We start from the raw sequence: 27,998 nt of genomic DNA on the forward strand, positions 1-27,998 counted from the left end.
CTTTTAAGTAGGTGTCACATCTAAGGGAGTCACAGCTGTGATGTGGTACTATAAATTCAAAGTCATACCTATGGAAGGTTGCTTAAGAGAAAGTCATAATTAAACTTATGGTGTATTTTAGCTTTAAGTATATCATATATATATATATGTATATATATATATATATATACATGTGGAAATCCACAAAATGAGTTATAGTAAGATTTAGAGAACCATGGAATGAGTTAATTTTATATATGGTGCAACCATTTTATTTTTCATAATCATTTTTATTATACTATGTTAACCTTTGTTCGCTATGGGCAGGGAATGTGTCTGTTTATTGTTATATTGTACTCTCCCAAGTGCTTAGCAAAGTGCTTTGCACACAGTAAGCGCTCAAAAAATACAATTGAACTGAACTGAATTTAAGTTGTATTACCCTTAGAGTTAGGTGAAAACCACCTCTTCCCCCACATTTTGTCTCTGAGAAAAATTCCAACAAGTGACTCAGAGTGACCTTACTTAAGTCATTAGTTCCTCCCCCAACTTTCATTTCATCTTCTATGAAACTGAGACCAAATGTCTGCTCAGTCAATCAATTAATCATATTTATTGAGTGCTTACTGTGTGCAGAGCACTGTATTAAGTGCTTGGGAGAGTAAAGTATAACAGAGTTAGTAGACATGTGCCCTGTCTAATAAGCTAACTGAGCTCCTCTAATAAAATGCTTGTGTGTGCATGTGTGTATGTATTCTCTGCAAACTTTTGATATTTTTCAGCTTCAATATGTGCAGCTGAAATTTTATGGATTTATTTGAAATTCACAAATTGGCTTCAAGTAAAATGACCTCAATTCAGCCTCAGAGCTGATATTTCCCCAGTTTGCTTTGTTATGGGAGTGAGGAAATGAGTGACCTATTTACTTCAAATTTAAAAACACATATTCCCTGAGATGCATAAATGTACCTTTTTTAAGTAATTTCCTGCTGGTTTTGCTAAAATGTGCATGCCTTTTAGCTCAAAAATAATTTAACAAAATTACTTAAAGCCTATTTCATTAATGGCATGGCATGAGGCAATTTGTAAACCCATGTTGCCACTTTACTCAAACAACTAAATTTTCTTTATCATTTCTAAACTTTTTTCTAATCTACACATAAGCAGTTCAAGGAGAATCACTTGTTCCCTATATGCATTTAGAATTATAGCCCTAAGCCTATTCATATTAGCTTACCTGAAAAAGATCGTTGCGCTAATGTAACTTTGGGCTTGGGCAGGTTTACCTTGCTTTAGATCATCTGCAACTTGCTTGGGTAACATACCTGTTTTCAAATTAAGGAAGATTGACAATTGTCATTCTCAAAGAAACAGTACTCACAGAGCGTAATCCTCATATTACAAGATTTCTTCTGTGTGCAATTCTTCATCACAATCATCATTGTCGTCATCATTACTACCACAACAAAAAGTAACATTGCTAGATACTGTGGAAGAAACCTTCACGGACTCTGCATTGTGTTCTAAAAGGTATGTCAGAGAAAAGTTTATTACCACTAGCACTTCTTTTAGCACTTTTAGGGAGTGCTGGCATGGGCAGAGTTTCCTCTAGGCCAACTCAACTTCAAGCAATAGGGGGTTTCTTTATATACAGTTGGTACAGCAGCCTATCTTCACAGGGTGATGGAAGAGCACAAATCATTGAATGTACCCTAATACAAATAGCAGCAAATTCTACTGAGGCAATTATTAGGCCCTGCCTGGTTCTTTCCATTTTAAGGATCTGATGGGCAAATATTACTGATAAGGAGGTTAGGAATCCTGGTTTCTTTCTGTCTCAAGAGCTTGACAAACCAAATTCCCTAAGACAAATAAAATGAAACAAAGGAGAGAAGAGGATATGGGATGTGCCCGCTTCCATTAAATGGTGGCTTGGCCATAAAAAAACAAGTCCAGGCCTAAAGGCCCATCGCGTTCCAACTCTTGGTATTACACCACTCCTAGAGGCTCTAGTCACCAGAGTTATTCTTGTTCACTTAAAGTGGTTAGGAGACAATCAGACAGGTGTAGAAACAAAACAGCTCAGAGGGCATGGTTGGATGAGAAGGGACTCATGCAAGGTACTGACCACTGTGCTTCTACAACACCTATTTTGTGCTTACGCTGGCCAAACAAGTTAAATAGATATGACACCTGTCCTCAAGATGCCTATGCAAGTTCATCCCTGCGTGCTTTGACTCTGCCCTCTCCTCTGCCTGGCAAAATCATTTCTCCATTTTTATTGACTCCCATGCCCATTGCCCTCACCAGTTGTTCCAGATGTTCAACTCCCTCCTCAAACCCCAGGTCCCCCTGCCTCCCTGATCTCTTGCTCCTAATGACTTGACCACCTACTATATTGAGAAAATTGAAACCATCAGGCATGATCTCCCTAAAATCTCCCCTCGGCCTCTCCAGTCTGTCTCTACTGCTACCCTTCTTCAACTCTCCCATCTTTCCCAGCAGTATCTCAAGAGGAAGTCTCCTGCCTTCTCTCAAAATCCACCCCCTCAACCTGCACATCCAACCTCATTCCCTCACATCTTATCAAAACACTTGCTCCCTCCCTTCCTTCCTCCCTGACCATCATCTTCAATTGCTTGCTCTTCAGTGACTTTTTCCCCACTGTTTTCAAACATGCTCACGTCTCCCCTGTTCTAAAAAACCCCTCTCCCTTGACCCCATGATTCCCTCTAGTTATTGCCCCATCTCCCTTCTACCATTCCTCTCCAAACTTCTTGAGCGAGTTGCCTACACCCACTGTTTCCAGTTCCTCTCCTCCAGTTCTCTCCTTGATCCCTCCAATCTGGCTTCTGCCCCTTTCACTCCACAGAAACTGCCCTCTCAAAGGTCACACTCAGCTGCCTTCGACTCTGTCCAACCTTGGCTTCATTGACACTGTCCTCTCCTAGTTCTCCTCCTATCTCTCTGGCCACTCATTCTCAGTCTCTTTTGTGGGCTCTTCAGCCTCCCACTCCCAACAGTGTGTGTCTGTTGGGGGTGGGGGTAGTCCCTCAAGGTTCAGTTCTGGGTATCCTATTCTTCAACTACACCCACTCCCTTGGAGAACTCATTTACTCCCATGGCTTCAACTACCATCTCCATGCAAATGATTCCCAAATCTTAATCTCCAGCCCTGATCTCTCTCCTCTGCAGTCTCACATTTCCTCCTGTATTCAGGACATCTCTACTTGGATGTCATGCTGACACTTCAAACTTAACATTTCCAAAACAGAAGTCCTTGTCTTCCCACCCAAACTCTGTCCTCCCGTGACTTTCCCAACATTGTAGACAGCACAACCATCCTTCCTGTCTCACTAGCCTCTAACATTTGTGTTATCCTTGGCTCATCTCATTCTGGGAAGCAGCATGGCCTAGTGGCAAGAGCACTAGAGGACGTGGGTTCTAATCCCAGTTCTGCCACTTGCCTGTTGTGTGACCTTGGGCAAGTCACTTCACTTTTCTGTGCCCCAGTTACCTCATCTGCAAAATGGGGATTAAGACTGAACCCCATGTGGGTCAGGGACAGTGCTTAGAACAGTGCTTGGCATATAGTAAACACTTAACAAATACCATTATTATTATTATTATTACTATTATTCACTAATCAGCGTTGCTCAGTGGAAAGAGCACAGGCTTGGGAGTCAGAGGTCATGGGATCGAATCCCAGCTCCGCCACTTGTCAGCTGTGTGACCGTGGGCAAGTCACTTAACTTCTCTGTGCCTCAGTTCCCTCATCTGTAAAATGGGGATTAAAACTGTGACCCCCACGTGGGACAACCTGATCACCCTGTATCTACCCCAGCGCTTAGAACAGTGCTCTGCACATAGTAAGCGCTTAACAAATACCAGCATTATTATTAACCCACATATTCACTCTGTCACTAAATCTTGTCTATTCAACCTTCATAAAATTGCTAAAACCTGGCCTTTCCTCTCCATCCAATCTGCTACTATGTTAAACCAAACACTTATCCTACCCTGCTTTGATTATTGTACCAGCCTCCTTGCTGACCTCCCTGCCTCCTGTCTCTCCCCACTCCAATCCAAACTTCATTCAATCAGTCAATTGTATTTATTGAGTGTATACTGTGTGCAGAGAACTCTACTAAGTGCTTGGTAGGGATCAGTTTTTTACAGAAATATTCATTCCATGTTTCCCCTCTTTTCAAGAACCTCCAGTGGTTGCCCATCCACCTCCACACCAAACAGAAACTCCTTACCATCGGCTTTAAAGTACGCAGTGGCCTTGCTCCCTCCTGTCTTACCTCACTGTCTTCCTATTAAAGCCCACCCCGCATGCTTCACTCCTACTCACTGTGCCTTGATCTTTTCTACTCACCAATGACCTCTGCTGACATCCTGCCTTTGGCCTGTTACACCCTCCCTCTTCATATCCTAAAGATGATCATTCTCCCCACCTTCAAAGCCTTACTGAAGGCATATCTCCACCAAGAGGCCTTCCCTGACTAACTTCTCATTCTCCCTACTCCCTCTCCCTTCTGTGGCACCCTTGACATTGGATTTGCACCCTTTATTCACCCTTCCCTCAGCCCCTCAACACTTATGTACCTATCCATAATTTATTTATTTATATTAATATCTGTCTCCCCCACTAGACTGTAAACTCACTGTGGTCAGGTTACATGACTACCAACTCTGTTTTATTGCACTCTTCCAAGTGCTTAGTACGCTGCCCTGATCACAGTAAGTAGAGAAGCAGCATGGTTTAGTGGAAAGCCCACGGGCTTGGGAGTCAGAGGTCGTGGGTTCTAATCCCAGCTCTGCCACTTATCAGCTGTGTGACTTCGGGCAAGTCACTTAACTTTGTGCCTCAGTTATCTCATCTGTAAAATGTGGATTAAGACTGTGAGCCCTACGAGGGACAACCTGATTACCTTGTATCTACCCCAGCACTTAGAACAGTGATTAGCATATAGTAAGTGCTTAGCGAATACCATCATTATTATTTATTAAGCACTCAATAAATATAATTTACTGATATCAGTTGATCGATATGACAATATCAATGTCAGTGAAAGTTTTGCTAATGAGAGATTCAGGAAGTGAATACAAAATCAGAGTAAATGTCTCAAGGGTAAAATATTCCTGCAGTGTAAGGCATTTTGCAGTGTAGTTTGGTCATAAATTTGAAAGGTCACTAAAAAAAAAAGATAAAAAAATGGTGCTTTTCTGTCAAGTGTTTCATTTGTTCCTCTAAGCCTGACAATTGAAATATGACATGAAAAGTCCTGTGGTTGCGGAGAAAGCAAAATTTGCTAAGATTTCAGTGCTATCTTTAGGCGAGAAACTAAAATCTTAGTGATTTAGTGGCCACATTAAGGTGCTCATTTAGTTTGAGGGAAGCATGGGACCCCTGGAGGGATAAAGAATGAATATTTATTTGAGTCACATATAAAAAAAATCTAAATTTACAGCAAGATAATATAGGGTGATATGATATTTTCCTAATTCCTTTTGGAATTTTAGATTCCAAAGGCTAAGGTTGATCTACATATTCATAACTAACCTAGATATATAGCAAATGATTATAAATGAGCAGCAATATGATACTGTATAACCAAAGTATTTCATTAATTGGTGATTGAACACTGCTCCTTTTTCCAAATACCCCATGATTGTAATTTACACCCATAGTCTCTATAAGTGATGGTGTTTCTACATGTTCTATCGAAAGTAATACTTTCATGACTCTGAATAAGGGTTTTCAGAAAATTCAAGGAGGAAGAAATTCTCCAGCTTTTATAATAATGTTGGTATTTGTTAAGCGCTTACTATGTGCAGAGCACTGTTCTAAGCACTGGGGTAGATACAGGGTAATCAGGTTGTCCCACGTGAGGCTCACAGTCTTCATCCCCATTTTACAGATGAGGGAACTAAGGCCCAGAGAAGTGAAGTGACTTGCCCACAGTCACACAGCTGACAAGTGGCAGAGCCAGGATTTGAACCCATGACCTCTGACTCCCAAGCCTGGGCTCTTTCCACTGAGCCATGCTGCTTCTCTATGTGAGCGAACTAACAGAACTTCCCTGGTCCTTACGTTCAATGCCAGTGCATACTGGAGGCTGTTCACATGGCAGCTCTTTGAATAGTTCCGGTAATAGTCTACACTAAATAGAGAGAGCCAGAAAACAGGGGATTTATATAAAGATGGCTCCCATTGGTAATGAATGTATCAGTGGAGAGGCCAGAATTTGCCACAGATCCTTGGAGATTTAGAGTAAAGCAACAAGGGCTGTAAGGGGGGCCCCTTAGAAGGATAATGGGACGTGTCATTCAAGTGCTTGGTATAATGCTCTGCACACAGTAAGCGCTCAATAAATATCACTAATGATTATCTACCACTTAGGGTATTCAATAGCATGGACATAGAATTTCTTTCTCCATTTCAGTAACAGTCATTAACTTACTGTACAACAAGCGATCTGTCTTTTGTTTTTCATGCATTAGGTCCTGGGTTCTTTCTGCTACCAATACTTCCAGGTGTTTGCTGTATTTCTCCATCTAGGCATTACAAAGGTAGAAGTTACTGCCGGAGATCACTAGTCCCTACGCAATGTTAAGATTCACTGGATCTTTGAAAAGCTCCCTGATTTGAACTTCATGAAGGCAATCGAAGACCACTGGGAGTTGGGGTCCTTGTCTTTGTTATCACCATTTCTTTAGGATGCAACAGAGTCAAAGCCTGTAAAACTCTGAGGACTAAGACTCATATTTCATTGAGCCATTCCTTGAATTCTTGAAGGACATCGTACAGCCTGCTAATAATAGTCATTTATGATAGGGAGTGTTGATGAAGGTAATTTAAGATGGGCAGTTAGGCTGGTCACACTTACCAAAGTCATCATCATATCCACAGGGCTCACTTTATTGGGATTCATCTTGTATAACAGCTTCTTGATTTGCTCAAATGTAGGTCTTTGGGAAGGATTATTTTTCCTGCATCTCCTGATTAACTGTAGATGTTACAAGGAGGGGTAAAACATTATGACTGGCTGTCATTCCAGATCCCCCATGATACCTCACTGATCAATCAATCATATTTACTGAGCACTTATTTTGTGCAGAGCACTGTACTAAGCACTAGGAGAGTACACTATAATACAGTTGATAGACATGTTCCCTGCAAGGGGCAGCATGGCCTAGTGGAAAGAGCACGGGTCTGGGAATCAGAAGACCTGGGTTCTAATCACAGCTCTGCCACTTACCTGTTGTGTGATCTTGGGCAAGACACTTAACTTGTCTGGAGCAGAAGCTTGATCTCTGACTGGCTGTAGCTTTTCTACTTTAGCAAATAATTAGTCCAGCTTTGGTGGAACAGCAGCCTTTTGCTTTACTTTGAAAAGTACCTTGTAGTAGGCTCAGTCCTTCTAAGCCCCTGTCAGTTCTCAAAGCACACTGCTCAGGGCTCACAAGCATGGATGCCAGGATCATTCCACGATGGACTGGCACACTTTGAGCTACATCACTGGAATGACAACAGCACCTGCAGCAGGAATCCTCATATAATCTTGGGAAGGCTAGTTGCTGCAGGAGCCGTTGCTGTGGCTACGGATATGCCTTGATTCTTTGATACTTGCCTCACCCACAGCCCCCAGAACCTATGTAGACATCCTTACACTCTGCAATTTCCCCTATCTATAATTTATTTTAATGTCTGTCTCTCCCTCTAGGCTGTATGTTCCTTATGGACAGGGACATATCTACCAACTCTATTGTATTGTAGTCTCTCAAGTGACTAATATAGCATTCAGTAAATACCATTCATTGATCAACTGATTAAAAATGCATCCAAATAGTACATTGAGACAGCCTGTCCCATTCTTACCTCTGCATATTCGGAAGGGCATGGACAGGAATTTTCAGACTTCCCAGTAATTAATTCTTGCAGAGGGAGACATAAAGAATACTCTACTGAATGAGACTCTTCTTTCTGGAGAAAAGGAAAGCAGAGGTGTCTCAAGAGAACAGGGAAGTTTTAGCATTAAAAGAAATCAATAATGAAGTGCTAAACTGACAGTACCAAAGTAAAAATGGGAACTGTTTTAAGCAAAGCAAATACTTTTTTATGGTATTCATTAAGCATTTACTAGGTGCCAGGCACTGTACTAAGCACTGGGGTAGATGCAGTTAATTACGTTGGACAAAGTCCATGTCCCACATGGGATCACAATCTTAATCCCCATTTTACAGATGAGGTAATTGAGGCACAGAGAAGTGAAGTGACTTACCTAAAGTCACACAACATACAAGTGGTAGAGCCAGAATTAGAATCCAGGTCCTTCTGACTCCCAAGCCTGTGCTCTATCTTCTTCACACAGTAAGTGGTAAACATGTAATTTGTTACTAGAGTGGGTTGTGCAGTTAGAGAATAGTGGTAGATTCAAGAGGGATTTGGCTTAATTCATGAACAAGTAGTCCAGAATTGGTTACTACAGGGACAGTTTGGGATGATGCTAGTACACAATTAAGGGTTGGCTCAGAATCACTCGCCCTTTTTCATCCCTGCCCATCATGTTCCTGCTGGGACTGTGAGTGCAAGAAGTGATTAGGCAGGCAAGGGTGTAGCATGGTGCAAAGTGTATGGAAGAAATTTACAGACAAAACTCATTTATAGTGAAAATAGCAGTGCAGTGCTGATGTTGGGCCATAATGTCATAGGCCAGCATAGGGTTGCCAGGACTGCCACTTTGGAATCTGCTGTAATCTTCCCTCCCTATGTTAGCTAGTTATTTTCAAGATTCCTTCTGTGTCCACTACTTGAGACGCCATAGGTGGTTCTTAGGTCGGAAACCATCACCACTGATGGCATAGCTCCATCAGGTACTTCCTTACTTCTGCTTGCTTGGATGGACTATTGGCCTGACCCAGAAATAGCATTAGCAGCAGTTTGATCTCTAGTTATTCCACATTGGCAAACTGAGGCAGCTGCTTTCAAATCTACCACTTCACTTTGACACTATGTTTCACTTAAACGTAATGGTGGGTTTTGATGGACTATGTGCCTCACCTTTAAAATGGAGATTAGGACTGTGAGCCCCATGTGGGACAAGGGCTGTGTCCAACCTGATTCATTTGTATCTACTCCAGTGCTTAGTACAGTGCCTGGCATATAATAAGCGTTTAACAAATACCATGGGGAAAAAAAAAGGTCCATTCCCTTTACTGATGGGAGCTGCTGTCATTGCTTCGGGGAGAAAGCCCAAACAAAATCTTTCTCCTTGTTTGCATCCTTTGAAGGATGCAAATTGGACAGGAGGCTTTGCAAGCGAGTGTGGCCTTTGGATGAAGAGGGGACTATACTTCAGGAATACACTATTTTACAGGGTTCCAAGGATTAGGAGGAGGAGGATGAGGAGGAGGAAGAGATGGAGGAGGAGGAGAAGCAGAAGGAGAAGGGGGAGGAGGAGGAGGAGATTATCCATCAGGGAGCGGCCTAGGACTTCTCCAGAAAGTACAGAAATGTCCTCCTCTCATGAAGTCTATACTAGTGTCATGAACCATTGATGATTAGCCAGTGGAATGAATGCCTTCGGGAACTAGAAGGACCAGGTGTCAGGAGCATGAATCAGTTACCATGGAGAATAATGATACATCAATTGTGGTTTATACCCTGTAAAATTATGCTTAAATTCCATTGTAGGGAATAATAATAATAAAAAACCTTGTTTTTTCATAGAAGGAAGATAATCAGGCTAGACAAGGAGGTAGGACTAGTTTAATTACATGAATATTATGGTAATTACCATAATGCATATTCTTCATCACTCTTACAAAATTGGAACTAAGACATTTTCTGATTACATCCTTTCATTCTGTTGACTTTTCCTATTACCTTTCCACTGCATTTTTGTGCAGCAGCAGGAAAAATTTATGACTGAAATTACACTGGATTTCATTTGCAAACTCTGCAATTTGCTTTTGAGACCCAACTCAGAGGTAGATTTTAGCCAAAATAGTCCATTCTTTCTACTGATATCGAAAATAATCCATACGAAAAAAGATCAGCAAAAAAATCAAATATTTTATCTTCTCCTGATCTATTTTTTTAACATGCAATATAATTTGCAAAAGTAAACCACATGACCTAAATGTTTACAAAATTGAGTGGGAATCTTTCCCCAAATCAAACAACAAGAATTAGATGAACAATGATATACTGAAATGGATATTTTTAGGAGAACAAAAGTCCAGGTTCTACATCTTCCCTGGTTGAAATGTGGTCAAAGCTACCAAATCCCAGAGGATGTGACTGTTCCGAACTAAGCCTGAGTATTTTTAGTGCCTTTCTCTTTGAATTCAATATGCCGAGCTTTATGGGGAAAAGACTCCTCAACAATTGGGAGACCTGGAATTTACAGGATAAAACATTGTTCTTACTTCACCTCTTTCTCCCCTTAAATCCAAACATATACAGTTCAGAGGTTCATGCTTTATAAACTTGCAGGAGTAAATCAGAGACATGGCATTGTTCTCTGGAAAAAAACATTTTGGTGGGACTCTGAAGGAAGGAAGTTTGCTCTCAACTCAACCAGAGACTGACATTTGTGTGAGGTAATAGTGAATGAAGAGGATAGCTCCTCAATAGTTTGAGGGACACAAAATTAAAGTCTTACCGGCACAGGGTCATTTCTTGTCGCAATCTCCAAAAGGATGATGGCATAGCTGCAGAAAGACACCCAGACCATTTAGAGGAGAAAATCTTTAACATGACTCATAAAGAAAACTTGGAGATTTTCATCAGTCACTTTATCAAGGAAGCGCAAAGCGATGTGGAGATTTGAAAAGCATCTGGAGAATGTGATCAAGGATCATTTAGGTTCCTAAGTGAATTTTGGGGGACCTAAATTGCCCAGTTTAGGTTTGTTCACTCAACTGCATTTATTGAGGACTTGCTGTGTGTGGAGCACTGTACTAAGGGCTTATATTATCCAGATTCTGCAGATGCTTTAAAGAATCCCCACATCACTTGGTGCAACATAGACATCTTTTGCTTGCATTCGGAGAATACTTTAAAAACTTTGTTTCTGATTTTGTACTACTTTTCCATAGATATACTATTGGCCCACCCACACCCACCCCAAATCATGAAATGTATGGGAATCCAATAAGCACAGACTGACCAGAATCCAGCAAATTATACATATTTATACCAAAGCCTGGCTATGTCTACATTGGTACAGATGTTTGTCAACACCTCAAACTTAAATGTGTCCAAAACAGAACTCCTCATCTTCTCACCCAAACCTTGTCTTCCCCTATCTTTCCCCTCACTGTAGACAGCATCACTATCCTCCCCGCCTCACAAGCCCATTACAAATGCCATTAAAAAAAGTGTTGTGAATTTCCCCCTCGACATAGTTTGATGTGACCAGATGAAGCATATTGGACAGAATGGTCATGGATTTGGGGGTTCTGTCCCCTCATGAAAAATCTGTTGTGGAACTTATTAAGGTCCTGCTCCTAAATGGGATGGCAGAAGGAGACCTGACAACTGCAGCAATGATAGCAGTGGAGCAGTAGCTGGGAAGTGGAGAAGAAGAGCAGAGGTAGCCCAACTTCCCTCAACCCATGTTCTCCCTCCTCTTCCTCCTGCTGCTGCTGCCGCCACCACAGCCACCACTATAAACACAGCCATGGACACTTCCCAGGCATATCTTGGAATTTTCTGGCTCAGTTCCTCGCCTTCGAAGTCCTCCTAAATAGCTTTTTCCTCAAAGATACATCCCCTGATTTAATTCTCACCTACCTGGTCATCAGTGGTATTTATTATCAACTGTGTGCAGAGCACTGTACTAAGTGCTTGAGATAGTACGATATAGCAGAATTGGTAGACACATTCACATTCACGGCCTACAACAAGCTTACGGTCTAGAGGGGGTTACAGACAATAATATGAAGAAAAGATTTTTAATATGTAATTTATATATATGTACATAAGTGCAGTGGGGTTGAGGATGGGGTAAATATCAAATGTTCAAAGGTCATATATCCAAGTGCATCGATAACGCAGAACGGAGAGGGAACTGCAAAAAAGACGCTTTAATCAGGGAAGGCCTCCTGGAGGAGGTGTGAACTTAATAAGGCTTTGAACATGGGAGAGCTGTGGTCTGGCATATACTCATTCATTCATTCATTCAATCATATTTATTGAGCACTTACTTTGTGCAGAGCACTGTACTAAGCGCTTGGAAAGTACAATTCAGCAACAGAGACAATCCCTACCCAACAACAGGCAAGGGTAGGGGAAGGGAGTTCCAGGCTGGAGGGAGGATGTGGGAAAGGTGTCGGCGGTGACATAGGTGAGATCAGGGCAAACCTAGTGAGTAAGCTTAAGCGCTTAGTACAGTGATCTGCAAACAGTAAATGCTCAATAAATACGATTGAATGAATGGTGCTAGAGGAGTGAAGTGAGTGGGCTAAACTGTAGTAGGAGATCAGTGAGGAAAGGTAGGAGTACAATAGTAGAAGAAAAAAACATGATGTCCGACCACAAAGAGCTTACAATCTAGCAGGTCCTAGCAGACTATGAGTCCCATGTGGGACATGGACTGAGTTGAAACTGATTAGCTTTTATCTCTCTCAGAACTTAATATATTGCCTGGCACATGGTAAGTGCTTAACAAATAGCATTAAAAAAAACAAAGGATCATGCCATCCCATCAGCCACCCATAGCATTCATATACTTAGCCATTCATTTATTATTTCCTTTTGCTTTTATCATTTGTACCACTGCTCTTGTTCTTTTACTTACTGCATGATTGATCATTTCAGTCAATTATTGGTATTTATTGAGCACTTATCCCATGCTGAGCACTGTTCTAAGTGCTTGGAAGAGTACAATACAACAGAAATGGTAGGCACCATCCCTGATCCCAAGGTGCTTACAGTCCTAAATCTACTTGACTCCCTAATTAGAATGCAAGCTGCTTATGGGCAGGGACTGTGTCTTTTTCTTCTGTGGTATATTACCAAGTGTCTAGTTGATTGCTCTACACACAAAAGATGATCAGTAAATGTTGTTTTTGCTGATGATGAGGATGATGATAAAGAATAGATTTATGTCTAATCAGTCATTAGCAAATATTTAAGCAGAAAAGGACAAGGATCACCTGTATATATCCCCCAGTGCAGATGGTTCTAAATTTGTTATCAAGTGAGCTTCTGGTGCCAAATACATTTGCCTTAATCGTTGTTGATAGGAACTAAAATCCTCATATGAATCCTCTTTTCTATATGATTTCAAACCAAAATCTATTCAAAAGAAAAAGTAAAATAAGAACTCAGTACCAACATCCTTTGGCAACTATGTTATGATTAATAATATAATTATTATATTAGCAATGAAATCAGTATTATTTATGATTTAAGTAAGTGTCCATGAAGTGTAGGAATAGGGGACATCATCATTTCAAAGACCATCAAAGACTTCTCTACTTGATAACTGAGTATAAGTCATGCTGATTGTGAGTATCAAACTGGCGACAACATTTTTTCAGTGGTATTTATTGAGTGTTTACTGTGTGCAGAGCACTCTACCAAGTGCTTGGGAGCGTTGGTAGACACATTCCCTGCCCACAACGAGCTTACAGTCTAGACAGGGAGACAGACACTATTATAAATAAATGACATTGTTCTCAAATTTGTAAAGGAGTCGTTTGGAGAAAGCAATACGAGAAAAACCTCCCTGCTGTCATTTCCCAAGTAGATGCTTCCCTATCTAATCAAAAGATAATATCGTACTAGAGAATCAATGTTTTTTGATGAAAAGTGCACTGGCTTATGAATACGGAAGATGTAGGTGCCTCTTTTAGGTCTTGTTATTTTAGAGTATTGAAAGGAGGTTAAGAAGGACTGATTTGAAATATAAACATAAATGTAAGTAGTCTTGTCTATAGTTTGCACTATGAAATTATGAGATTCTTCTATTTATTTTCTGTATTGTGCATATTTTGGAGAACCGCATCCATTTTGTAAGCCATATTAATATTTCCACTTTTTTTTTTCCACAGCTAACCCCACACAACACCCGGGCTGGTCTGACCTGTAGAATGGGGATAATTATGTCAGCCTCCCTTGTGTGTAAGCATTGAGAGATGAGGTACTCTGTGATCCTTGACTGAAAAATTCTTTTCAAAGATGAAAGAAGAGGTACAGAGTCTTCTTTATTTTTTCCTTTACCTGAAATTTTACAAACCCAGCGATCATCTATAACGCAGTTATTAGATTTTAGCCGTCCATGGTACATTTTGTGCTGATGGAGATAAGCCATTCCTTGGGCAATGTCTGTAGCAAAAGAAAACCTGAAAGACAGAATGACCCAGGGTGTCATACTCACATCTGAAGGCAGGCTTTGAGACCAATATTATTAGGATTCCAAGATAAAATATTGAGTTGACAACTTCCAAATCCTGTACTCTTCAACAGCATGAACTAAGCTCCTTATGTCTAATCTGAGGAATAAATTTCTTCTTTTTAATTATTTGTTTTTCCTTTTCTGCCCTGACCTTGACCCTAGAAAGCAATTGGACAGAGTAATAACTTGAAAAACCAAAGGAAGAAATGATAACAAAGAATAAGCACCTCAAGGAGACCTGTGCAGTTCCATTTTTTTACAGGATAATTGTGCACACCTACTGTGAGACCTGAGACAATTTGTTATATTGTACTCTCCCAAGCACTTAGTACAGTGCTCTGCACACAATAAACACTCAAATACGATTGACTAACTTTTCCAAAGAGAAAATATTGCATTACCATTTTAAACCACACATTTTCTGTCATAACCAGTGCTTAATCTGTACCATGAGAAGTTCTGGGGAAGCTGTTATCTCTTCCTCTGATTAATCCATTTTGTCGTAAAAGGTCTGAGAGTGAAGTTTGGAGGTAGTGGCGAGGAGAAGGAGAGAGGTTTTGGAAGCAGCTTCTGCTTCTTTTGGCCAACATCACTCACACGTAGCTCTCAGGTTCTTTACTGGCTCTAGCCCTCCCCTCTACCTACTAGGGATAAAAAGTGCCAGGATTCTTTCTCAAGGTGTAGAGCTCTGGAACTGGTTCTGGTCCTTTGCCATCATGTCTTGGGTCTTAGCCCTGGCAAACCTAGGACAAACTAAGCCCTGGTTAGTTAACCTACTTGGAATAAAAAGCATAATGGCATTCATTAAGCTCTTACTATGCACTAAGTCCTGCACTCAAAACAAAGTTATGAGATTAGACACAGTCCTTGCCTCACATGGGGCTCCCAATCAATCTTAGCCCCCTTTGACAACTGAGGAAATTGAAGCCCAGAGCAGTGAAGTCACTTGCCCAAGGTCACAGAGCAGGCTAGCGGAGGAGTCGAAATTTGAACCCAGGTCCCGTGCTCTTTTCACCAGGCCACACAACTGGGTAACAAGCAGGGGGATGGAGGTCAATGATCTGGCCTGATGGCTATACTGCTCATCATTTACAGAGTCTGTCTCTTACCGGAAGCCCCAGTTGAGAGGAATATCCTCATTGAGCAAAACATCATTCAGGCTTCCCTTTGGACAATATTCAGTCACAATGGCAATATTTGGCACTTCAATACACCCTCCAATGAATTTGCAGAGGTTTGGATGATCAAGTTCTCTGTGAAAAATCAAAAAGAAGCAGATAGAATTTGAGTAGGGCACTATTTCTAAGTTTTCTATTTTTAAAAAAACAACGAAAAGCAATCCTTAATTTTTTTGACCACTTAAGGAAGGTAATTATAGAGATTAAAGGATGTGGTAAAAATGTGCTTATATATACTCAGCCAGTATCAAAGCAATGTTGATTCGGGCCTACAAGTGAGTTGGAACAAGTTAACAAGGAAAGTAAATAGAAATTATTGTTATTAATATTAATAGTAGCAGCCTTATCACTCCAGGGTTAGTATTCTGGTTCATCCCAAAATTCAAATATTGTGGCTGAAGGCTGGTCATACTCAGGCACTGTAAATACCAAGATTAGGAAAGTCTTTTTTTTTGTCTTTAGGATTTTGTGAAGAGGCTGCAATGCAAGCAGCATTTCATGTTATTAAGGTTAGAAACAACCAAAGAGAAAGCAATTCTGGGGTTGTGTGGAAAAGAAGAAAATCTCAAAATCAGTGAAAAAAACTCATCTTTTTCCAAAAGAGTTTTTTCTCTTTGTTTTATATGACTATGGGGGTGGGAAATGCAGTTTTCATCCACTTTTTAGTTGTCTCGTATATTAAATTTGACTGAAGGTTTCCATGTATTTCATACAGCACCCACCATATTTTAAGGCATGTAAATAACAAGTTTATCATCAAAATAGGACTTTGTCATTGAATTAACAAAACATCAAATTTCATTTCATTCTTTTCCATCTGAGTCAAAGCCCCTGATCAAATTTATTAATGTTACATTTCCCAAAATGCATCCCAGAAATGTTCTCTTTCAGATTACATGCATCTAGAGTTGCTGGTAATGAAGTTCTGGAATATTCTCTCTCTATTCTAGACTGGAACTGGGTCAAGTTCAAGCTTTGCACACACACACAAAAAAAAACCCACCACACACAAATAAGCTCTTTAGCATTACAGAACTAGAATTAAAGTCCTGTTTTATAATGATAGCTTTTGCCGGGACATTTTCTGTCTAATTTCTCTTTGGAGATCAATTTTCTTTTCTAGCATGAGAATGTTTGACTTCACTACTACAAGAGTGGGATCCTTTAATTTTGGAGGTTGTTCTAGTCTCCTAGCTTGGACAGATTTATCAATTTATCAGTTAACTTCCCTCAAATCCCTGTTGCTATTTATCTTCACAAAGAGCCAAGGTATTTCTGAATTCCCCTGGCTTTAAAGTAAAGATGAAGAGCTGCTTTTGTGCAGCACTGCTAATGGCATTACAAACATAGGTTATTTACTGTGAAATTTCTAATACTCAGAGATGTTACCTGGCCAGTGACAAGTGAGAATCTTTGGGATATTTTTAATGCAGTAGTTATGATATTGGATCAGAAAAGATATAAAAATTCAATAGTCACTAATGAAACCTGAAAATGCCTAGAAGTAAATATGGCATTTGAGACTGAGTCCAGGAAGGGGATAAATAAAAAAAAGATTTGTCAGTGGCTTGCTTCTCTGCTGAATGAAAAAAATATGGACGTTGATCTTTTCTTTTCTTTTTTTTATTCCATAGCACTCCTCGAGAACTGGGAATACATATTTAAAAATAGAATGCCTTCCTTTCCAAATGCCACTCAAATAAAACTTTAGAAAAGGATTAATTGGAATAAACCCAGGACGATTGCCTGCTAAAGCATGGTGGGACAGCATTCTGGCACTTTTTCATCCAGCTCCGCTTTCCCAGGCCAGAGATAGAGGAGTTGAGCATAGCAGAGCAGGGCCGGCTTCAGATGGAGAGCGAGAGAGGCAGTGGCTTCAGGGCACGGCCTCAGAGGGGGTGGTTGTGGGGCAACTGCACTTGGAAAATGGAAAGCTCCCAGCCTCCCTCTTCCCAACTCAGAACTGGTGCTTGTGTTAACAAGAAGCTGGGAGGGGAATTCAATGGCTCTGGATCCAGGGGCCAGGGGATCCAGGGGCCAGAGGCCAGGTGCTTCCTACCCTTCTCACCCCCAGCCCCCTCAAAAAAACCCTCTCTAGGTTTGGGTGGACTGCAGTACAACATCATTGTGTATAAATATCATTATGTTATGCTGTGTGCCTGGCCTAATGCATGCAATGCCATGTGAGTCGGGGCAACCATCATGGAGGTCAACCTTTCTTTCACATCTCAGGATGATCAAGTATCTGAAGCAGCCCTGAAGCCAAACTCCATTAAGCTATCTGCTTGACTTCAATGGCTATGAAAGGAAACCCTACAGCTTCTCCTCTTGGAACCTTATGAATGAATGAACCAGAGATGTGCCTAGCTCTACATGAGCTACAACAGGACTGTATTTTTTTTAACTCTCCTCCTGTCCCATAAAGAGCTCTGAGTGGAATGGGACAGGCTTCCAGGGGTTGGAACCTACTGGAGGCAGCCCAAACATCAGGAGAGGAAGTCAGAGAAGAATAGAGACAGCGAGAGAGCTGGGGGGCGGGGGGACAGATATGCGCATACATTTATATGGACGAACAATAATAATAATTATGGTATTTGTTAAGTGCTTGCTATATGCCAAGCACTGTTCTAAGCAGTGGGGTATATATGAAGTAATCAGGTTGGATACAGTCCCCGTCTCACATGGGGCTCAGTCTTAATCCCCATTTTACAGATGCAGTAACTGCTCGGGCCGGGGACATTGTGCTCCCCAACCGCCCCCCCCCACTCCGCCTGAAGCGGCCATGTTGGGAAGGCCTCACTCCCTCTTCCCCCTTGAGGTGATTCATCTCCCCCGCCCGCGCCCTGGGCGACGATGTCTTTGTTCTCACCATGTTACCTTAGCCGCCGCGGCCGCAACCCACCCCGGACAACCTCAGCCCCGCCGCCTCAGGGACATTTGGTCATGAGCTCTGGGACTCTCTGGGGCGCTAGCTGCTTGACTTTGAGTCTGATCGGGTAGGGTCGGGTCGTCCCCCGACCCTGGTCATCGCCTGCTTATTAACACTATTGTATTGTATCTTACTGTACCATGTTGCTATATTAGCGATTTCGCTTGTTATTGCTTATTGTCGTCAGTGCTGCCACCCACCTCTCCGGCCTCACCAGCCGCCTGACTTTGAGTTTGATCAGGTCGGCCCTTAATCGAGCCTACCCCCCGACCCTGGTCATCGCCCGCTTATTAACACTACTGTATTGTATCATAGTGTATCATGTTGCTATATTACCGATTTCGTTTGTTACTGTTTATTGTTGTCAGTGCTGCCACCCACCTCTCTGGCCTCGCCATGTCCCTCCTCCCACCCCTTCCTATCCTCCCCTTCCCCTTCCCCTCTCTCGGTCAGCTCTTTCCCGCTCTCTCCTCTGCCTCCTCCCCACCTCCCCTCCCCCGCCCTAGAACCCCACTTTACCAGCGCTACCCCTCTTCCCCCTCCCCCTACTCTCCCCCCCACCAAACCACCTCCTCACCCCCTCCCCCCTTCTCTCTTCCCCACCCACGCCCCATCCCAGTCCTCCTGTCCCACCGCTACCCCTCATCCCCCCTCCCCTTCCAGGGCCCCATCACCTCCTTCCCATCCAAACCCTCCCCTCCCCCTGCCCTTTCCCCCCTCCCCCCCTTGCACCCACAGCTACTTTCAAGTGTGGCCTCTGGAACCCCCGCTCTATTACAGGCAAGCTACCTTTCGTCCATGACCTTTTCCTCTCCCGCTCTCTCCTCCTCCTCGCCCTTTCAGAAACGTGGCTCACTCCCGAAGACACGGTCTCCGCCGCTGCTCTCTCCAGCGGAGGCCTCTCCTTCTCCCATTCCCCCAGACTCACCGGTAAGGGAGGAGGCGTCGGCTTCCTCCTCTCGCCCCGTTGCCGCTTCCGCACTATCCCTCCTCCCCCCTCCCTCTCCTTCCCCTCCTTCGAAGCCCATATCATTCGCCTCTACCACCCCCTCCAGATACTTGTCGCTGTCATCTACCGCCCTCCTGGTCCCACCTCCGACTTCTTCAACCACCTAGACCCCTTTCTCACCTTCCTTCTCTCCTTCTCTCTGCCCACTCTGATCCTCGGAGACTTCAACATCCATATGAATGTACCCAATGACTCCTCTGCCTCCCGTCTGCTATCCCTCCTCGACTCTGCCGACCTCCTCCTCCACCATACCGCGCCCACTCACCGACTCGGTCACACCCTCGATCTCGTCATCTCCTACCGCTGCACTATCTCCTCCCTCACCAACTCTGAAATCCCTCTCTCTGACCATAACCTTCTCACCTGCCTCATCTCTCACACTCCCTCCCCCTGCAAATCTTCGCTACTGCCCCACAGAGACCTCCACTCTCTCGATCCCATCCGTCTTTCCAAAAGCATCTCTCCTCACCTTGCCGCCCTGTCCTCACTTCCCACTCTCGACGATCAGGTCTCCGCTCTCAACTCCACCCTCTCTACTCATCTCAACTCTCTCGCCCCCCTTTCCGTCCGCCGCTCTCGCTCCACTAACCCACAGCCCCGGATCACCTCCTCTGTCCGCCTCCTACGCTCCTATGCTCGAGCTGCTGAGCGCTGCTGGCAAAAGTCCAAGCACCAAGCCGACCTCACACACTTCAAATTTATCCTTTCCTGCCTTAACTCTGCCCTCTCCTCCGCCAGGCAAAACTTCTCCTCCCTCATCGACACCCATGCCCGTCACCCCTGCCGATTGTTCCAGACCTTTAACTCTCTCCTTAGGCCCCCTGTTCCTCCCCCTCCCCCATCTCTCACCCCCAATGATCTGGCCACCTATTTCATCACAAAAATCAACACAATCAGGTCTGAGCTCCCCAAAGTCACCCCTCCGCTACTCCCCTCCCGCCCACCAACCCTCTCCCCTACTTTTCCATCCTTCCCTACAGTATCCTCAGAGGAGATCTCCTCCCTCCTCGCAAGTGCCACCCCCTCTACCTGCGCCTCGGACCCCATTCCCTCTCACCTTATTAAAACCATCGCCCCTGCCCTCCTCCCTTCCTTAACTTCTATTTTTAACCACTCAATCTCCAATGGCTCCTTCCCCTCTGCCTTCAAACATGCCCACATCTCCCCCATCCTAAAAAAACCCGCTCTTGACCCCACTTCCCCCTCCAGTTATCACCCTATCTCCCTACTACCCTTCCTTTCCAAAATCCTAGAACGAGTCGTCTACAATCGCTGCTTAGAATTCCTTAACTCCCATTCTCTCCTGGACCCCCTCCAATCTGGCTTCCGTCCCCTCCACTCTACCGAGACTGCTCTCTCTAAGGTCACCCATGACCTCCTTCTTGCCAAATCCAATGGCTCCTACTCCATTCTAATCCTCCTTGACCTCTCTGCTGCCTTTGACACTGTCGACCATCCCCTCCTCCTCCATACCTTATCTCACCTTGGCTTCACGGACTCTGTCCTCTCCTGGTTCTCCTCTTACCTCTCTGGCCGGTCATTCTCGGTCTCCTTCGCTGGCGCCTCCTCCCCCTCCCATCCTTTAACTGTTGGAGTTCCTCAAGGGTCAGTTCTTGGCCCTCTTCTGTTCTCCATTTACACTCACTCCTTTGGTGAACTCATTCACTCTCACGGCTTTGACTACCATCTCTACGCAGATGACACGCAGATCTACATCTCCACCCGTCCTCTCCCCCTCCCTTCAGGCTCGCATCTCTTCCTGCCTCCAGGATGTCTCCACCTGGATGTCGGCCCGCCACCTAAAACTCAACATGAGCAAGACTGAGCTCCTCATCTTCCCTCCCAAACCCGGTCCTCTCCCAGACTTCCCTATCACCGTCGATGGCACGACCATCCTTCCCGTCTCTCGGGCCTGCAATCTCGGTGTCATCCTTGACTCGTCTCTCTCGTTCACCCCACACATCCTATCTGTTACCGAGACCTGCCGGTTTCACCTTTACAATATCACCAAGATCCACCCTTTCCTCTCCACCCAAACGGCTACCTTACTGCTACGGGCTCTCGTTATATCCCGGCTAGACTACTATGTCAGCCTTCTCTCTGATCTCCCTTCCTCCTCTCTCACCCCGCTCCAGTCTATTCTTCACTCCGCTGCCCGGCTCGTCTTCCTACAGAAATGATCTGGGCATGTCACTCCCCTTCTTAAACAACTCCAGTGGTTGCCTATCAACCTCCGCTCCAAACAAAAACTCCTCACTCTAGGCTTCAAGGCTCTACGTCACCTTGCCCCTTCCTACCTCTCCTCCCTTCTCTCTTTCTACCGCCCACCCCGCATGCTCCGCTCCTCTGCTGCCCACCTCCTCACCGTCCCTCGGTCTTGCCTATCCCGCCGTCGACCCCTGGGCGACGTCCTCCCGCGGTCCTGGAACGCCCTCCCTCCTCACCTCCGCCTAACTAATTCTCTTCCCCTCTTCAAAACCCTACTTAAAACTCACCTCCTCCAAGAGGCCTTCCCAGACTGAGCTCCCCTTCTCCCTCTACTCCCTCTACCACCCCCCTTCACCTCTCCGCAGCTTAACCCTCTTTTCCCCCCATCTCCCTCTGCTCCTCCCCCTCTCCCTTCCCATCCCCTCAGCACTGTACTCGTCTGCTCAACTGTATATATTTTCATTACCCTATTTATTTTGTTAATGAAATGTACATCGCCTTGATTCTATTTAGTTGCCATTGTTTTTACGAGATGTTCTTCCCCTTGACTCTATTTATTGCCATTGTTCTTGTCTGTCTGTCTCCCCCGATTAGACTGTAAGCCCGTCAGATGGCAGGGACTGTCTCTATCTGTTGCTGATTTGTTCATTCCAAGCGCTTAGTACAGTGCTCTGCACATAGTAAGCGCTCAATAAATACTATTGAATGAATGAATGAACTGAGGCACAGGGAAGCTAAGTGACTTGCACAAGGTCACATAGCAGACAAGAGGTGGAGCCGGGATTAGAACTCAATTCCTTTGACTCTGAAGCCTGTGCTCTTGCCACTAGGCCATGCTACTTCTCAACACATATGCACTTACCTATACCCCATAGGTACTCAGCCATCTGCCTCTGCTTCTCATCTGAAGAAACCACCGGTGACCACCTTCTGTTGGTGGCAGTGGAAGAGAAAGTGCAGGAGGAGGTTGGGCAGCACAGTCAACTCTCTTCCACTTACATACAATTGCTTTGCCACTGCCCTCTTAACCCTTCTCACCACCACAGACAAAATCAGTTCTCTAAGGGGATCCGTGAGTGGCAGAAGGTAGACCACAAACTTACTGATCTTCCCATCTATTTTAAGGTGGAACGTCTTATTCTATCTCCCACCCTTACTCTGGCATCCAACATTTATTTTAAATACCTCCACACGAAGACCAGGTAAACCCTGTGGTGGTAACCACTACCTCTGCCAACCATTTAGAATAGCTTCTGGGAATAGAGTTTTTTTTGGAAAGATCTTCCCAAATACGGTTTGTTTCCTTTTAAAGTAATTCCATTTTGAAAGTTTTAAAAGATCAAAGTGATATTTCAAAATTGGAGCTACAGTCTACATCGAGTCCACCTGACAACCAGATCATATAAATACCTTGCATTACAGATTTTTTAATGGAAGGAATTCTTGAAAAAAAACAAGCAATAACAAAATAAACTATCAGCATGTTTCCCTACCTCACTTGTTTTACTTCGTTACGTATAGCTTTGGAGAGGGCAAATGTCTTCTTCATTATTTTCTTAATGGCCACAGTTCTACCATCACTGCAAAAAGCAAAAAAAAACAAGAACAAAACCCCAAACTTAAAATGTGTTTACAAGGCATCTAAACTGTATTTATTTGGCACCTTTTTTTTTTGACTAAAAGGCCAGTGATTATGATTGTACGTGCTGTACTCCAACCACAAAATCATTTTGATCTAGCAGATATTTAGGCCTCCCACTCTGGGAAAGACCAGACTGTTTATTTGTAAAAATTGATAATTGTGGTAAATTGGTTAAGCATTTCTTTGTGTCCCACACTGTACTTAGCCCTAGGGTAAATACGAATGAATCGGGTTGGACACATCCCTGTCTCACATGGGACTAGTAATCTAAGTAAGAGGGAGAACAGGTATTGAATCTCCCATTTCACAGATGAGGAAAATCAGGCTCAAAGAAGTAAAGTGACTTGCCCAGGGTCACACAGCAGGCATGTGGCAGAGCTGGGAGTAGAATACAAGTCCTCTGACTCCCAGTTTTGTGCTCTTTCTACTAGACCACACTGCTTCCCTATAGCTGAGAAGGTTTGAGTAGGAAAATACTTGTCAGGAGGTAGTGACTACACTGTATTACCTGTAACCAGTGTTACAGTGTAAATCAGCCCTATCTGATAGATTGCTCCTTCAGAGGCAAATAAAAGAAGAAGAGGAGTGGGGAGTTGGGGATATTCATCGCAAGGACTGAATCCAATAAGGGCTAAGGCAGTGGCAGGAATAAAAAGGAGCAAGGAGTGAAGTAGGGCCACTAGGGAATTCACACTAACATGAAATTCAGTCCGTGGTTCCCAGTTCTTTTCAGGTTCAATCCTTATGCTGGACCAGATGCCCTGCCTATCTCTCAATCTCTCCTTCCTCTTCTTCCTTGTTATACACCCCTTCACACCTTAGAGAGGTCTTCTGATTGTTTATTCAGGATTTTAAGGAAGCTAAAGTAAAGCACCCTACCAGGGAAATTCATCTCCTGGCTCTAATCTGGACAAATTTGACCATGAAGGGACCTAATCCTCATAACTGTTTTTTCACTCCTTGCCTTCATCTTTTCTGGGCAGTATAGAACAGTGAATGCAATGGCTTGAAGTTAATAAAAACAAAACAAGTCGATACATTTCCCTAGGGTTGAGTTTATCTTCCAGAAATGGAATCTAGCATGTTCAGATGAAAAAGGGAGGACTGCGAATGGGTAATTTTAACGGAAAATGGTTTTGACCCCATAGTCCATCCTCTTAAATACTGTAGACTTCCTTAGGGAATGGCAGAAAAAGACAAAAGCATTTTTTGCTGAGGAGGTGGGGGTTGGCCAAGAATGATCTTTTTAGAATAAACAAATATCTTATCAGCTTTTCCAAGCACTGATCAGGAAAGATGAGAAGAAAAATCTCTTTGGTTGAATTCACACAAGGTATTTTTTGGAATGGGTATTATTCCTGGAAATAGCCATTTTGGAATTTATACTGCATAAGGAGAAACAACCTTCAGGCAACAACTAACACCTGCAGGGATAGTTCTTGTCAGGGAAGCGGATGGCTTTGGAGGTACTGACCCTAGTTCTGCTGCCTCAGAGTCCTCCCAGGGAGAACCGGTCAACCTGGCTGATGTTGGAATGTCCTGGCCTTTCCACCAACCAGTCCTTCCTCCATGGGCCACTGCCATGCTGGGAAACTTGGAAAAATAAGCAAAGGCTTCATCCAATTGATAATGCTCCACAGAGGTTTCCAAAGTGCCTTTGTTTACAACCATTATAAAGAGTGCCTCCGCTACTGCTGACTACAATAGAGGGAACTGAATCAAATAACTGCACCAAAGGGAAGAGAAATTGAGAGAAAAAATACTGCTCTTCCCCCAGCTTGGTAGCAAATAAGATTAGGTAAGATCAGTAAGCAAATCAGCAGTAAAAGTAGAAAGGAAAGAATTAGAATTCTAGTGGGGGATATCAAACAGGCAGGCTCCAGGCCAAGCCTGAAAGTGCACTCTCACCGGGGAAAAAAGCTGACTTTTAGGACCTCAAACGGGGAGCCTCTGATACATCCACAGGAGGACAAAAACTGGCCTTGGAAATTCTCACTGAAGATGAGGCTGAAAAGCAAATCTGTTTTAAAGAAACATAGGGCCTCGAACTCTCTTTCTGCCAAAGGATGTTTCATTGGGTTTCATACACATTTGCCTTCTCTGGCCAGGAGAAGATCACTAACTTCTAACCAGGAAAAAATTGAGGTGGATTCCGGTTTGAAGTGAGTCAAAGTACTCCCACTCTGTGTCTTCTGGTGATGTGACACAAATTGAAAGCATCCCCACTCCCACAGAGAACATATTCAACAGCTATTCAAGCAAAGATTAGTGGACGCCTACTATATCCCCGTCTGAGTGAAGTACTGTTTTCTAGAAGTGTTGAGAGCAGCCGTGCAGGAGCTGATTGCAGAAATGCAGCTGGCGTTGGAGTCAGTAACTGCTCTGGGCACACTAATGGCACTTCCCATTGCAGTCTGCAGTGTGGTATCTAAACAAAGGAAATAAAACAGTGGAGTTACTTAATTTCGATAGCAAACTAAGATGCTTCAGGGGAGGAGATAGGCCAAAAGGGGATTGAAGAGATCCCTATCAAAGAAGTTCTGGGATCCTTTGCATTAGAGTCCAAAGATGTTAAGCCAAAGGCTTAATTCAGAATCTAACTGATCCAAATTAACTCCCTCCAGAGGCAAGTCTGGCCAATAGGCCCAGGATACGCATCTTCTTCCCTGTCTTACTTTACACAGAATCTATGATTCAAGGATTTCCCATCTCTGAGAGCATAAACTGCTGTGCCCATCTTTTAAGAGGACTTTCACTCCAAAACAACAGCAAAAGAGGAGAAGCTCTCCTTTATACTCCCCTACTTATCTTACAAGTCTCCCTGGAAGTCTTTGGGGTGCCTAAGCATACGATCAAAGCAAATTGCAATTACTCATGAGTTCTGCATGATCTACAGAGAAAAGACTCAGCTGAACTACTCTACAATTAGGAAAGAGTAAGAATTTAGCTCCTAGAACTATAAATATCTTTCACCTGACTCCTGTAGACTTTCCTGCAAAGTAAAAAAAAAATCCAGTATTGCATGCTGCTATTTACTAGTCATCAACCTGTACAAAGCTGCACTTTGAAAATATCAGTGATTCCTCTATTGCCTCTTGCCAAGTGCATTCCAATTAGAAGTGCTTAGGAGGAGCTAGGTTTGGAGCATAGCCATTCCACAGAGGTTGAGCCAGGCCTAGCTGATTACCCCTCTGCTGCACTAAGCTGGTCCCAAGAAGAGAACAGATGACATCAAGGTGGAGGACCAGATGCTCTATGACAAACCTGAGGAGCCTCTTTTGCATAACGTCAAACTTCAAAGGAAGTGCAGGGGAACACAGCCACTGAGCTTTCCCCCATTTGAATGAATCTTCTGGTCCTGGTGCCCTCCCCTCTTCTCTTCTGCTCCCTTGTTTTACAGTTGATACTGAGCATCATGACCTGTGAAGCCCTTAGAGGCCAATGAGTAGGCAGATGTTTTAAGCTGCAACCAGTGAATCACCTTAGAACAGAGTGCTCAGCCCTACAGTATTCAAAGTCAGAAGCTGCTCTGAACATGTGCATGGCCTCCTCATTTCTCTGGCTTTAAATTTATTACGATTAGTCTTATTATTATTGTTATTATTATTAATATCTGTTAAGCACTTACTATGTGCCAAGCACTGCGGGGTAGATACAAGATAATCAGGTTCAGATACAGTCCCTACTCCATATGAGGTTCACCGTCTAACAGGGAGAACAGGTATTGAAACCCCATTCGACAAATGAGGAAACTGAAGCCCAGAGAGGTTAAGAGACTTGCCCAAGGTCACATAGCAGGCAGGTGGCAGAGCCGGGATTAGAACCCAGGCCCGAGCTTGCATATGGAGACCTGGGCTCCCATCCCAAAGATGACAAGAGGCCCAAGGTCAGCAACATGCTGCAGTTGTTGCAGAGGGCCTATGAACCAGTCAGTCCAACAGCAAGAGTTAATTGAGCATCCTTATGGGACATAGCCTCTTAAAATTCACATTAAAGAAGGGAAATGGTCCTTCTCAGTGAGCAAGATATCTAATAAATCAGGCAAGACAGATATAATCAATGCATTGAAATGAATATACTAATTATAAGAACTGGTTGAAATGACAAGAATGGGTCACCGATTGGGCTAGAAAGTTGGAGAATAAACTAAATTCACCAGGGAAAACTTCTTAAAGGCAGTGGGCCTTGAGCTGTAATTGGTTTCTTGTTAGTTCTAATTAGGCAGACCTTATTACCATAGGGTTTTTGGTAGGGTTTTTTTTTTTTAATGGAACATCAGGACATCATTCCAAGAGAGCATGCCTTCTTATTCCTTTTCAGTGACTGTGACAGTGAGGGATGGATTGGGAAGTCCCTCCAACCCCCACCCAGCATTTCATGACTTCTAAACAAAATCCAGCATGCTGTGGGACCAAAACAAGCAGATACTGCACATTATCTAGCTTGGATTTTGAATTTCAAACTCACTTTACGTTGATGCTCTATTATCTTGGTGAAAGAGCATTACTTAAAGGAGATGGAGGCCAGTGTGCTACTTTCAAAGCTATTTTATTTTACCAGATTCACTTTGTCCCACTGTAGGTTTGGGGGAATTGGAGAAGGGAATGATCCTAACAATTTTTAGTGAAAAAAAATG

The 27,998-nt window shown here is 43.4% G+C and overlaps 1 protein-coding gene across 1 annotated transcript in view; it reads right to left on the reverse strand.

Annotated features, from left to right (window-relative positions):
- Positions 1–27,998, reverse strand: part of LOC100078016 (atrial natriuretic peptide receptor 1-like) — a 74,479-nt gene that overhangs the window by 16,770 nt on the left and 29,711 nt on the right. The window contains exons 9-18 of the mRNA XM_001509080.4: positions 25,643–25,790; positions 23,214–23,300; positions 15,506–15,649; positions 14,222–14,343; positions 13,153–13,294; positions 10,656–10,704; positions 7,868–7,972; positions 6,876–6,995; positions 6,450–6,543; positions 1,217–1,304 (exon numbers count right to left, since the gene is read on the reverse strand). Of these exons, the coding sequence (XP_001509130.2) occupies positions 1,217–1,304; positions 6,450–6,543; positions 6,876–6,995; positions 7,868–7,972; positions 10,656–10,704; positions 13,153–13,294; positions 14,222–14,343; positions 15,506–15,649; positions 23,214–23,300; positions 25,643–25,790 (1,099 nt within the window). The remainder of the gene's footprint in view (positions 1–1,216; positions 1,305–6,449; positions 6,544–6,875; positions 6,996–7,867; positions 7,973–10,655; positions 10,705–13,152; positions 13,295–14,221; positions 14,344–15,505; positions 15,650–23,213; positions 23,301–25,642; positions 25,791–27,998) is intronic.

The sequence above is a fragment of the Ornithorhynchus anatinus genome, chromosome X5 (genome assembly GCF_004115215.2).
Source record: "Ornithorhynchus anatinus isolate Pmale09 chromosome X5, mOrnAna1.pri.v4, whole genome shotgun sequence".
Lineage (NCBI taxonomy): Eukaryota > Metazoa > Chordata > Mammalia > Monotremata > Ornithorhynchidae > Ornithorhynchus > Ornithorhynchus anatinus.